The sequence below is a fragment of the Sapajus apella genome, unplaced genomic scaffold, assembly GCF_009761245.1.
Source record: "Sapajus apella isolate SASKATOON/1434 unplaced genomic scaffold, GSC_monkey_1.0 scaffold103, whole genome shotgun sequence".
NCBI classification, from domain to species: Eukaryota; Metazoa; Chordata; class Mammalia; order Primates; family Cebidae; genus Sapajus; species Sapajus apella.
The window spans coordinates 4,972,607-4,986,979 of NW_022437043.1; the positions used below are offsets into that span (position 1 = coordinate 4,972,607).

At 48.8% G+C, this 14,373-nt stretch overlaps 1 protein-coding gene across 1 annotated transcript in view; it reads right to left on the minus strand.

Annotated features, from left to right (window-relative positions):
* Positions 1–12,260, minus strand: part of SYN1 (synapsin I) — a 47,298-nt gene extending 35,038 nt beyond the window's left edge. Inside the window, exon 1 of the mRNA XM_032258536.1 lies at positions 11,654–12,260. Coding sequence (XP_032114427.1) covers positions 11,654–12,030 — 377 coding nt within the window. The 5' untranslated portion in view covers positions 12,031–12,260. The remainder of the gene's footprint in view (positions 1–11,653) is intronic.
* Positions 12,261–14,373: the final 2,113 nt, after the last annotated feature.

Below are 14,373 nucleotides of genomic sequence, written 5' to 3' on the forward strand. Positions count from 1 at the left end.
GCCCCTTCAATGCTATTAAAGAAACCATGGGGAGAAATGCCAGATATAGGTGACAGGGGGATGGAGGCAGCAAACCACCTTGCCACATATGTACCTATGCAACAATCCTGCATGATCTGCACATGTACCCCAGAACCTAAAGTACAATAAAAAAAAACATACTGTGAAGTGCCTTATAATTATTGAAATATTTTGAAAAAATCAAGGGTGCTTTGTGAACAATAGTCTGTTGTCATCCTCACGGAGGTGCAAAAATGTTAAAGGACACTGCAAGCTATAAAACGTGGCCTTAAACTGCAGAGAGCAGGCATTTGCCAAAATATGGTCTGCTCATCACATTGCCATTGTAAATGCTTTTTAAGAGCTCCACAAAATTAGCAGTACTATGTAAATTAGAACATGCTTTGAAATTCCATGGAGGTCGGTAAACGACAAAGAACCTTAAAAAGACATATCTGGCCAGGTACAGTGGCTCACGCCTGTAATCCTAGCACTTTGGGAGGCTGGAGGTGGGAGGATTGCTTCAGGCCAAGAGTTGGAGACCACCCTGGACAACATAGAGAGACCTCCATCTCTATAGAAAAAAATTGGAAAACAAAAACAAAAAAATGGCTGGGGCCAGTGGCTCACGCCTGTAATCCCAGCACTTTGAGAGGCTGAGACGGGTGGATCACCTGAGGTCAGGAGTTCGAGACCAGCCTGACTGACATGGTGAAACCCTATCTGTATTAAAAATACAAAATTGGCTGGGCGTAGTGGTGCACACCTGTAATCTCAGCTACTTGGGAGGCTGAGGCAGAAGAATCGCTTGAACCCAGGAGGCGGAGGTTGCAGTGAGCTGAAATCGCACCACTGCACTCCAGCCTAGGCAACAAGAACGAGACTCCATTTCAAAACAAAAAACTAGCCAGGCATAGTGGTGCACACCTGTAGTCCCAGCTACTGGGGAGGCTGAGGCAGGAGAGTGGCTTGAGCCAAGGAAGTTGAGGCTGCAGTGAGCCATGACTGCACCACTGCACTCCAGCTTGGGCAACAGAGCAAGATCTAGGGCAAAAAAGAGAGAGAGAGAGAGAGAAAGAAAGAAAGAAACTACATATCTCTGAGGCGTGCCTGTGTTTGTGTATTTTTAGTGCCTGTGTATAGCTCAGTGCCTGTGTCTGGCTGTGTGGCCTGCAGCATCTCTCCACTCTCAGCCCTTTCGCAAGGAGGAGCACATTCACCATGTGTGCTTGTGTGCTGTGAGAAACACAATGGCCATGGGTGGGCAGCTGCATCCGACAAGGAGGAGTGGATTGAGTGGTGCGGGCTGGGTAGCTCTAGAGAAGCCAGTGTAGCTGGCAATGATGGGGGCAGGGAGGAATGCCGCTGAGGAGGAGAAGGAGCAACAGGAGGGAGGGGGAGTGGGAGCAGCAGCAGGCACATCACGAACTGCTATGTCATTGTCCCTGGGCCCATCCCCAGCTGGGCTTGGTTTCCGGTGGCCTCCTCCCCCAGTCTCAGGATTTCTAGCCAGCAGGCTGCTCCAGGGATGGGAGCTCATCCCCAGTCAGATTTCTCATGGAAGGCAGATGAAGGGGAGAGACACTTTCAGGGCTACTGGTCACCGACAGGCACACAATCAAGATTCAAGACCTGATGACTTGTCACCCTGGTGACTTGACTGACATATGCAACAGACCCCAAGTACAGCTATTTCTTTTCCCTCGCTCTGACACACACACACACACACACACACACACACACACACACCCCATCACTGACACCATCCCCTCTGAAGAGCTGGGAGAGAATCTCTCTCAACCCTGCATATTTTTCATCTATAAAGTGATGAGTGGGGATGATGGGGTACATCACTGTTTCTAAAACTTTTCTGATCATAAGTGTAGTTGGATACTGTGGTGGTCTGCTCAGGCCTCCTTTTCAGAGACAATGTGCCTTGAATGGGAGCTTCTGACAGCTCACGGCTGTGTCCCCACTGGAAATTGTCTTGCCACAGGGAACTGCCTTGGCCAAGGTTATACCTACTTTGTGAGGGCATCCCCATGGTCTGGTCCATCCCCATGGTCTGGTCTATGAGGGAAAAGAAAGGCCAGCCTCCTTGCCTCAATCCTGGTTGACTCTGAAGGACCATCCCAGCCCCAGGGCTCCCCATAAGATCAACGGAGGCCCCTGAGGCAACCACATCTTGAGCCAGCCTCTCCCTCTGCTCAACCCACCCCTCCTCACAGGCATTGATCCCAATGGCACACCCCAATAAGCCTCCCGCATGCAAATCTCCACCTCAAAACCTAAAACAGTGGGCCATGGAAGTCAAACTATAAGGATGGTCTAACGCAATTCTGGAACTGGGTTACCCAGCAGCCAGATGGCAGTGAGGACCCATCAGTGGTGGGAGGTGGGGCACAGACAGCCTCCGACATGCTATAGCAATGCAAAGCACTTTGCAGCAGGTCTGGGCTGTGGTGCAAGCAGGATGTGACTTGGGCCATATGACCCAGCAGCTCCTCTGACACTGGAGGTGTCAGTAGTAGGAAAAGATGCTGTGTGGTGTTTATTCTCTCAGGTGGGAGAAAACTCTCAGTGCAGGCCCCCAGAGTTTTGGAGCAGTGGTGACTTTTCCTGATGGTGGGCCGTAACAGGATTCCGGTGGAAGCGAATATACTGGCTGGTGAAATATCCCTGGAACTTGAGTGATGTCAGGGAAATGGTAACCAGACTTGGGTGACTATTCTCTAAGTGCCGTTGAGTAGCTGAAGAAAGATCTGACATGCTCAGGGTGAATTCAAGGCAAAATGTGAAAGCCAGAGGACCTCCGTGACTACATTTAAGCAAATCCTCATCTCCTGCGTCAGAGGGCAGACAGAGGGGAGAGCCAGGCTAAGAATTTAATTCTCTGTGGTGGTGGAGCTTCAGAAAAAGACGACTTCTCAGGCCCAGCACATCTCCTAGGCCATGCTCAGGGCCCTAACAGGACGGGAATAGGACTCTAAGATGGGGATATCTGGGTGGCTGCAGTTAAACACCTTGAGCTTACACATTCACCTGCATCCACTGAGCCTGCTGAAGTAGACCACTCCCCCGAGTGAGTTAGAATATATACCTTCTGCCCGAAGATAATGCAGAGGCTTCAAATGAAGCAGGCGCCTTGTAAGACAATACCTGCCCCTCTCAGAATCTATCCCCACCTCCCCTCCTGGAAACCAGACCAAAAATTAGAGTCAAATCCTAGTGAAACCCGGCTGGACAGGTTCTAGGCTTGCAAAGGAAGGAGAGAAATGATCTGTAGAAGAAGCTAGAATCTGGCTAGTATGTATCGGCAGGAGCTAGGAAGGGATGCATGGGAATGGATCTTGAGGACAATGGGCGAAGGAGGTAGAACAGGAAGTTGGCGCGCACTCCCAGGATACGGAACTTCAAACCCTGGCGAGGACTCTAGGAAGTGTTACTAACACACTGGTATTTGGAAACCTGGAGTAAACAATGGCTCACACTAAGTGAAGCAGAGCTTCCATGGCAGATTGCACAGGGAAGGATCAAAGGGCTCAAAGAAGCAGACATGTCGGAGTAGATACACTACTGAAATCTGGAAAACCCACCTGCTGATTATGTTCTATGGGAAGGTCCAGAGGATACACAACTTATGAAACCAATAAGAAATGTGCTGGTGAGGGTGGTGCCAGTCACGCTGAGAAGCACAGTAGTGGTAAGGTGATAAATGAGCCCTGGCCCCGGTCCTGCTTACAGTGGGTCTAGTGGCTCCAGAGACCCACCCAATGGTCACTTCCTCAGTTCACAAATGTATAACTGCAATGGCATACTCTGCAGTTGTCAGCATGGGCTTCTTGGCCTGTGGGGTAAGAGCTATTTCAGTAGAGAAGTCCAAATTAAAAGTTTCTGAAATGGCACACACCCCCATGGCCTGAACAGTAAATCACAAACAATATTGTGTGCATTCTATGTGTGATGATGGAAATCAATGCCACATTGAAAGATCTAAAGGAGCAGAGGTGTTAGTTCCATCTTAGCTCCATCGAATTGAGCAGTATGGACCCTGGAGAGGTCGGATGGATCCTAAAGAATGCTTGCAGGCTACTGCAAACACAACCAAGTAGTACTCTTGGTTGTACCTGCTGTACTGGACATGCTGTCATTGCCAGAACAGATTAATAAGACCTCAGGTACAGCAGGTGGCCACTGACTTGGCTAATGTATTATTTTCTATTCTGATTAGAAAAGAGGATCAGAAACAGTTCACACTCACATGAGTCTGATGATAATATTCGTGGGTGGTCTTGCCATAGGGCTATGCTCTTTCTCTCACCTGGTGTCATAAGATAGTCCAAACCAGCTGGATAACCCAGGAAATAGCACACTGGACCACCACATCGATTACATCATATTGATTGTGCAAGATGAGCAAGAGAGGGTTACATATCACTCTGATAAGACACATCCATTCCAGAGGGTGGGGACTAAACCTTACAGAGACTCAAGGGCCTGCTGCATTAGTAATATTTTTAGGAATCCAGTGGTCCAGGGCAGTAAACCAGAACAGCCCTTCCAAAGAATAGGGCAAAACATTGAATCATGCACTTTCCACCATGAAGAGGAAAGCACAATACTTCGAGGCCTCTTCCCATTCTGGAGTCAGCATATCCCCCCTGCACAAATACTGCTCTGACACATATTCCAGGTGACATGCAAAGCTACTAGCTTTGCATGAGAGTCAGCAGAAAAGCGCTCTGCAGCAGGTCCAGGCTGTGGTACAAGTAATCCTGCCATTCAGGCCAGATGATCCGGCAGATCCTATGATACTGGAGGTGTCAACAGTGCGGAAACATGCAGTGAGGAGCTTATGGGAAGCCTGAGTGGGAGGCCTTTGGGGTTCTGGAGCAAGGCCATGCCATCTGCAGCAAAGAATTTTATGCCTTTTGAGAAAGACATCCCACAGAGGTGCTGGGCTCTGACAGAGGCAGAATGCTTGACCATGGGGTACCAAATGATCATGCATCCAGAAGTTTCCATTACGAGCTGGGTACTGCTAGATCCACCAAGTAAAAAAGTCAGGTGGTTCCAGCAGCCAGGACTGAACCCAAGCAGGACCCCAAGCAAGGTGCAAGAGCAGGTAAGTAACCCTGATCCCCGTGTCTTCCACCACTGTTGTGCTAGTGCCTGTCTGTCACTAAGGGGGCTTCTTACAACCAGCTGATGAAAGAGGAAAAGGTCTAAGCTTGGTTCACAAATGGGTTGTCTTGGTATGTGGGTGGAAGCCAAAAATGGGTAATGGCTGCACTATAACCCAACTGCAATGGCCTTGAAAGACAGTGGCAGAGCTCCCAGTGGGCAGAACTTCAGGCTGTGCACCTGGTCATCTCCTTTGTGCAGAAAGAGAAGTGCCTCCAGATTAGGATACATATATCCACTTATGGGCAGTGGTGAATGGTTTGGCTGGTTGGTCAGGGGCCTGGAAGGAAAAAGATTGGAAGATCCAGACAAAGAGATCTGGGATACAGAAATGTGGGTGGACACCTAGGAGTGGGCAAGAAGTGAGGAGTGAGACCGGGCACGGTGGCTCACACCTGTAATCCCAGCACTTTGGGAGGCCAAGGCGGGAGGATCGCCTGAGGTCAGGAGTTTGAGACCAGCCTGGCCAACATGGTGAAACCCTGTCTCTACTCAAAATACAAAAATTAGCCAGGTGTGGCAGCACACACCTGTAATCCCAGCTATTTGGGAAGCTGAGGCAGGAGAATTGCTTCAACCGGGGAGGTGGAGGCTGCAGTGAGCCAAGATCGTGCCACTGCACTAGCCTGGGCAACAGAGTGAGACTCTATCTCAAAAAAAAAAAAAAAAAAGTGAGGAGTGAGGATCTTTGGATCATATGTTAACACCCACCAGACAGCATCTGCCATGGCACCATGGAAGTGGTACTAGGCAACCAGGTAGACAGCATGAGTCAGCCCGATGATGTCAGCCAGGCTGTAGTCAGCCACCCTAATGCTAGCAGATGGGCACATGAATAAGTGGCAATAGCAGCAGAGAGAGAAGCTATGTGTGGGGGCAGCAGTGTTACTGCTGAATGTCCAACCTTCCAGCAACAGAAACTAACATTGAATCCCTGACATGCCACCACCCCTCCATAAAACCAACCAACCACTCTGTGGCAAGCTGATTACATTGGTCCCCTTCCATCCTGCAAATAGCAGTAATCGATTTTGACTGGAATATTCCATATTTGAGTTTGCCTTTTCTTACAGCAGGACCTCAGCCAGCTCACTGTCTGAGGGCTTATGTAACGTTTGATCCGCCAGCACGAGACCCCACATAACATGGCGTCAAACCAAAGGACACACTTTATAGCAAAGTAAAGGAATGCAAAGCAAAGGAGGTGCAAAAGTCAGACCATGACCATGGAAATAACTGATGGCATTACATGCCACGCCACCCAGGAGCTGCTCCTGATGAAATGGTGGAACAATTTGGTGCAGCCACAGCTAAGACCCCAGCCTGGAGGTGAGACCATGGGCACCATCCTCCAAAACACAGTGTCAACCCTAAATCAATGGCCATTGTAGATACTGTATTCCTAACAGGTAGAATACATGGGTGTGGGGACACAGAAATTAAGGAGGAGTGGCCCAGTTTACCAGCAATCCCAGTGATCCACTTTTGAAATTGTGCTTCCTGTTTCCTCAGGGCTCTGCAAGGTTAGAGGTCCTTGTTCTCCAAGGGGGAACACTGCTACCAGGCGACACAGCAAGAATCCCATTAAACTGTAAGCTATGATGGCCCTCGGGGCACTTTGGGTTTCTCATGCCAAGGGACATAAAGAGGAGTCATTGTCTTGGCAGGGGACATGGCCGACCTTGCTCCTCAGGAGGAGGTAGAGCTGCTGGTAGGCAGTGGAGGCAGGGAGGAGTATGTTTGGTACCCAGGGATCCGCTTGAACATCTGCTGGTACCCTTGCTCAACTATCATATTAAATGGGCAATGTGGCTGTTTGTACAGCAGCTACAGCCTGAGAAGGGCAAGGAGACTAAAGGCTCAGGGATCTCTGCAGGAAGGGGTGAGCCATCCAGACCAAGAGAGGCACTAGCTGAGGGTGGGAAGAATCTAGAATGTGTAATAGAAGGAGAAGATGAATATAATTTATGACGTTGAAATCAACTGCAGCAGCAGAGACTATGGTTCATCTCACTACTGTGCTCTTTCAAGTGTCCCTGAGAAAACAAGACCGATTAGAATTCTGGAAATGCCATTCTCCAATGGGGTGAACTTACTATAAGAAGGAAGTAGATCGGAGCAGTGCAATGTGTGGACTATATGCTTCTCCCAGATCCTTACCTCCTTGCTTCAGGCCCTTGCACCTATCCCCCAGCTTCTGGAATATCTGCTGCTGACGGCTCACAGGTGTCCCTCACTGGGCATTGGCCTCTGCAGCAGGGATTTGCCTCACCCGATTATGCTTCCTCTCAGGGGGCAGCCGACAGCCAATGACTGACGTAGGAATACAAAGCCTGGCCACCCTGTTTCAATTGGGACAACTCTGAAGGGCCATTCCAGTGCCAGAGGTCCCCAGAGGTTGGCTGAGGCCTCTGTTGTGGTTGCACCACAGCTCAACTTTTCCCTCTGCACAATCCTGCCTCCCTCACAACCTCCCCCACAGGTGTTATTCCCAAGAGCTCTCCCCAGTAAATCTGCACGCAAATCTCAGAGTCTCAGGGTCTGCTTCCAGGGAAGTCTATCTGAGAAAAGAAGCCACAGTAAGAAATAAAGCTTATATAATCTACTACATATGTATTTACATAATAACCCATCCTATATATGTAATATATATTATATAAGACACATGTTGTACAGCAAATATGAGAATATAGAATGTCTTATGTATTATGTAACATATAAAATTATGTTATACATTACATATTATGTGTATATGTATTTAGAATATATATAAATATACATACGTAATTGGAATTAAAGTTTCATTAAATAATTACCTTTACTATGTGTAATGAAGTCTGATTTTCCTATGCTATTTTATTTCATTTCATGAAGAATAATATATACATATAGATGTATTATGTGCTGTAAAGCCATTATATAACACATGTATTATATAGCGTATGTCATATATAATATAATATACATTATAGACTGTAGATCTTAATGGAACAACAGTTTTGCTAAACAACTCCACTTACTATGTGCAATATGCTCTTTTATTCTCTATTTTTATCCTACTGCATGAAGAAAGTGAAATGCTGGTCATAAGCCAATAGGTGACCCATAGTTTGAAAAACACAGGACGAAATTATCCACAAAATGGGGAGATGAATCTCAACTTACAGTTTTCAACTTTAAACCACAGAGGAATTGAGACCCAGGAAAGAATGAGAGTGGTGAGGTTTGGTGGGAAAGGCGTCAGACTGTATTTGGGTGTACATTCCATCACAGAGTTTGCACAACTCCTCCTTTATTCAGGACTGAAATCCCTGAAGCTTGTGTGGTTCCAAGTGTCTGCAAGTTGGTGAAACAGGTCTCTGTTCCCCACACTGAGCCTGAGGTACATACATAGGCCCTCTCCCTTCATCCACCCCATCCCACGTAAAGTAAACACTGAATAAATATTTGCTAGATTGCCTGGAAGAAAAGACTGGAGGGTATGCTGGGATAAAAGGAGACTTCTGAGATGCAGAAGGGGAAAGGATGGATCTTTCACTGAATTCAGTAGGTGCTCAGTAAATGATTTCTGGACAAAGAAAAAATGGAAAGCACTGGAGGTGTGATTACGGAAAGGGGAAGGGACTTGTCAGTATCCCATAGAGGATAAATGCTGGATGGAATGAAGGAAGCAGCAGCAAAGGGCCTGCGTGGAGGGCTGGAGTGGAGACAGGAAGTCTAAAGGAGGGTGGTTACCTATATCCAGCAGGGGCCTAATTGATGTTTGCTGACTTCAATGGAGCTAACTTAGCCATGAAGATAACATGTTGGTGAGTGGACGTTGGTGAAGGAATTACAGCACGTGCTCCATAAATGCTTTACAGATGGATAGAGAGAAAAGCAGAGAAGCCTGCTGCAGGGATGAGAATACAGTTGTTTGAAAATAATACAGTAAGAGATTAATGAGTGTTTTCTGGACTAATTCGGGGAGAAAAAGGTAGCCGGGGAGATGGCCACTAAGTGGAGGAAGAGGACTAGCCAGAATAAATGGAAAACAGCGCACATCGTGAGTTTTCAGGATTGTGTTGTGTAAAAGGCAGGATGGAGATTGTGGAAGGGGGAATTAGGACTACCAGAAGGGGAGAAGAGCTGTTGAACGCAAGGTTCTTAGTAGCATACAATAAGTGCTCATTAAATGATTGTGGGGTTGCATGGAGGAAAAGGTATAGCAAAGCCAGCTGGCAGTTGAGGATTTCAAGCACACCTGTATTTAGAAAAAAAAAGGGGAAGGGGAGCTGAAGAAGGGTTATTCCTAGTATATAATGGTGCATAATAAATAATAAATGCCTCCCACACTGTCATGGAAAGGATGCAATAAATATCTGTAAAATGAATAAATTGCTCTGAATAAAGAGAAAAGCTACTGGGTAAAGGCTCCTGTGGGGAGAGATAATGTAACCAGTAAACAGCTGGTACTCAGTACATTTAGGCTGAAGTAGACCCCTGGAGAGAGAGCTCGAGGCAGGGGCAGTGATTTCCAGAGACTTGGAAGGAGGAAGTTGAAAGTGACTCATACAGTAAGTGCTCAATAAGTGTTTACTGGCTTAAATAGATTAAACGCCCTTTGGGGGTATGGAATTAAAGTTGGTAAGGGAATCCTGGGGGTACTGAAGGGAGTGGGAAAGGGGTGATCATTATAAACTCAGCTCTGGATTTATCATAGGACAGGACCTTGGGATAGGCCTTGTGATTGGAGCAAGCTCTTTCAGGGGTAAGGAAGAGGAATGTACCCCCTACAAACAACAGGTCCTGCATATGTGCTCACTGGATCTACCATAAGAAAACAATTCTGGGGAGGAGGTGTGAATATACAGAACACACAGAAGGCACTCCATAAATGCTCAGGGGATCCATTGGAGGAAAAGGTCTTTGGGGGAGGATGATTAGAATGGAGCACGTGGCAGACAAGGAATAAATGCTCAGTGGATCCATTAAAAGAAAAGGCCTTTGGGGAGGGGGACTGGGAATGGACATATAATCACCTGATAAATGCTCACTGCATCCTTGAAGGAAAAGCCCTCTTGGGAGGGGAAATGGGAATGCAGAAACTTGATCTATGGGAGCTTGATTCTTCATCCATAGGAGAAAAGGCTTTTGTGGAGAAGACACAGAATTAGGTACACAGTAGGTGCTCCATTAAATACTCCAAGGAGTGATGAAAAGAAAAGGTCTTTGGAAAGAGTGACTGGAATGGTACACACAGTAAGTGCCAGATATCTGAGCACTGTATTAACTAGAGGCACAGGCCTTTATGGAGAGGTCTAAGGTTGGGTCATGCAGAAAGTGCTCAATACATGCAGACTGAAGCCACTGGAGGAAAGGGTATTGGGGAAAGGGTTTGGGGATGGGGCATACAGCAGGCACCACTCAATACATGCTTGCTGAATACATTGGAGGAAAGAACTTTTAGAGAAGGCTCACGCTGCAGGCAGTTGATAAATGCTAGATGGATCCAGCAAAGGAAAGGTCATTGAAGAAGTAGCTTGAGAACGGGGATACAAGAGGCACTCAATAAATGCTTTCTAGATCTATTGTAGGAGAAGGTATTCGAGGAGACAGTCTGAAGATGAGTCACACACAGAAGGCTCAAAAATGCTCATGGAACTCACTGGAGGAAAATGATTTGTTTGAGAAGGGGTTTGGGGATGAGCACCTGTCAGGCACTTAATAAATGCTTCCTAGATCCTTTGGAGAAAAAGGCCCTCAGAGAGAGGGCTTGGAGTTGGGACATACAGAAGGCATCCAATCAAAGCTCACAGGATCCATGAAAGGCAACGCTTTTGGAGAGAAGCTGGGGTGGGATACACAGCACGCACTCAATGTTTATTTACCAAATAGTTTAAAAGGGCTTTAAGGATGGGGCTGGGGTGTGATACATGGCATAGCATAGCATAGGCTGAACACATGCTCACAAGACCCATTAGAGAAGGCCTTAGGGCAAGGGTTGAGGAGAACAGGACAGTATTAGGCTCTCAAAAAATGCTCACAAAACTCACTGAAATCAAAGGCCTTGGGGAGGGCCTCCTGGTTGAGGCATACAGCACGTACTACATAAGTGCTCACAAGAGCCGTTAGAGGACAAGGCGTATGGGGCAAGGGTTGGGGAGGGTAGCCAAGACACCTTCATTTTTTGAAGGCTCATAGGATATACTGAAGCCAAAGACTTTTGGGGGAGGGGGAGTAAGGAACAGGTACACAGCAGGTGCCCGATAACTGCTCCCTGGATCCATCAAGAAGGTTTGGGGGATGGAGAAGGGGGGGCAACAAGGGTGGGGTACAGAGGAAGCGTCCAGCTTAATAATTTAAAAGAAAAAGGTTTAGGTGAGAGGGCCAGGTGCCAGGCACACAAGTGGCGCTCAATAATTGCTCCTTCGCAGAGGAACGATCTGGGGACCCAGGCACGCGGGAGACGTCCGCAACAGTGGCTTACCAGTCGGTGTGCGGCTCATCGATGACCAGCAGCACCCTGGAGGCGGCGCCCCCGCGGCCTGCGCCCCCAGAGCCGCCGCCCACCTGCTCGCTGAAGGTGGCAGCCGCTGCCGCCGTGGTCTGCTTGACCGCGTTGGACAGCGACGAGAAGAAGCCACCGCCCCCCGAGGACCCGGGGCTAGGGGCAGCCGGGGAGGCCGCGGGGGCGACCCCGGAGGACCTCTCGGCAGCGGCGGTCCCGGAACCGGGCGTGGCTCCGGGGCTGTGGGCACCGGGCGGCGGCGGGGGCGGCTGCGGACGCTGCAGGTCTGTCATGTACCCATTCGGCAGATTGGCCATAAAGTTGCTGTCCGACAGGCGGCGCCGCAGGTAGTTCATGGCTGCGGCTTGGGGCAGGGGGTCCTAGGGGTGGTCTGGCCAGGAGCCGCGGGGACGGACTGCGCGGTGCCCAGGAGCACAGCTGCGCTCTCAGGCACGACACGACTCCTCCGCTGCCCACCGCAGACTGAGGCAGCGCTGAGTCGCCGGCGCCGCAGCGCGGATGGTCGCGCCCGTGCCCCCCTATCTGGCGCCTCGCGTGGTGCGGTCCGGCTGGGCCAGCGGTGGCGCGGACGCGACCAAGGTGGCCGGGAAGGGGAGTTTGCGGGGGATCGGCGAGTGACGTCACGCGCCTTCAGTGCTTTGGCGGTGGTGGCGCGCGCCGCCAGGCGGGGGCGAAGGCGCTGTCCGCGGTGCTGAAGCTGACAGTGCGCACGCGCCTCGCCGCATCCTGTTCCCCTCCCCCTCTCTGATAGGGGATGCGCAATTTGGGGAATGGGGGTTGGGTGCTTATCCAGAGGGTCGGGGTAGTCAGGTAGGCACCCCTACTCGGCCTCATCCGGGTCCTAACACCCATTCGCACTCATACATAGGGCTCTCCGCAGATACTTAGTGTTGATATTCACTGCAGAAGCCACTTTTTTGGGGGAGGGGACAGTGGAAGCACACTCAAGAGACACGAAAGTAGAGAAATAACCCCCTCATAGAGAGGGGTGAGGTTACACGCAGTGCCCGCGGGGAAATCAGTCTCCCACGTCCACACAGGCTCAGCTAGGCAGAGAGTGGGGGCGTCGTAGACAGCATCAGACAAGCGGAGGCGGACACTTGGGTGGTGTACACACCCTTGCCCAAGGTGGCAAGGGGGGCCTGGAGGCACACAAGAAATGACACACATATAAACACACACAAAAGTGAGGAAAAATACAGGGGCATGTACAGTAAGAGAACACACGCCAATCTAGGTATACATACAGACATACAAGTCCAGGGTAACACACATGGACATGCTGCATACATGTATGCATACACCCATACACACACACACACACACACACACACAGACAACACACTGACACACAGAGACCCAGGGAAACTCATATGAGCATGCACTCACAGACAAAACACATTCCCACCAATGATCATGGAGAAACCTAGATTTGTAACACAGACATTCTCTGCAGCCCTAGCCCTGGTGCATGTCCACCCCCACACCAGAACGCACTTGATATATACGCCACCATCCCTTTGCTCTGGACACAGCCAAAACTCATGATAACCACCTGATGTCATCGGTGCCCATGGCTGTCTCCCCTTGCACCCAAGAACTTTCCACAGAGGCAGGGCCATCCCATGTTGCACACACAGTAGGTACCAAATAATGTTTGCATATGAGCAAATGAGGTAGTCCAAGCAGAGATGGGATGTGGAAACCTGTCAAATCTTTATGATCCTGACTACAATAAAAGCACTAATTCATAATCATTTGTTCACTGATTATACCCAACTTTTAACTAAGCTGTTTATATGCATGATTTCATCCAACCCTCACAACAATCCTATGGGGTGGATAATATAATTTCTATTTTACAGATGAGGGAATACAAGAACTCCAATTAATTTTCAAAGTCATCTTCAATTTATGATTTATACATTTTTTTTCTTTTAAGAATGTGCCAGGAAGAGGAAACATCCAGTGCCAATGTGGTTGGAACAAGCTGAAGGGGGTTGTGGTAGCAGGGGCCAGATTGGGTAGGACCTTGACCATAGTGAGCAGTGATGGTAGACTAGGAGAGGTGATGGAAGATAGGCAAGGAGTAAGTAGATATGGAGTCTCTTTTGTCTGCCGAATTTTCAGGTGAATCATCAACTTATTCATTTGTTCGTCCTTTATTCATTAAATCATTGGCTGGTTTAAACAAGGCAGTAATAGTGTGGGGTCTGGAGACACAGTGCCTGATTTCAAGTCCAGCCTCCACCATACACTTGGAAAAGTGACATAATCCTTCTGAGATTTTGTTTCCTTATCTGTAAAAAGGGTACATCTCAGCTGAGTGTGGTGGTTCACGCCTGTAATCCCAGCACTTTGGGAGGCCGAGGCAGGCGAATCATGAGGTCAGGAGATCAAGACCATTCTGGCTAACATGGTGAAACTCCATCAAAATACAAAATAAATGAAAAAATACAAAAAAATGAACCGAGTGTGGTGGCACGCGACTGTAGTCCCAGCTACTCAGGAGGCTGAGGCAGGAGAATCGCTTGAACCCGGGAGGCAGAGGTTGCAGTGAGCTGAGATCGCACCAGTGCACTCCAGTCTGGGTGACAGAGTGAGACTCTGTCACACACACACAAAAAGGGTACATCTCTAACCCACCTCTAAGGAGAGGGGTAGGAAAGAGGCAACCT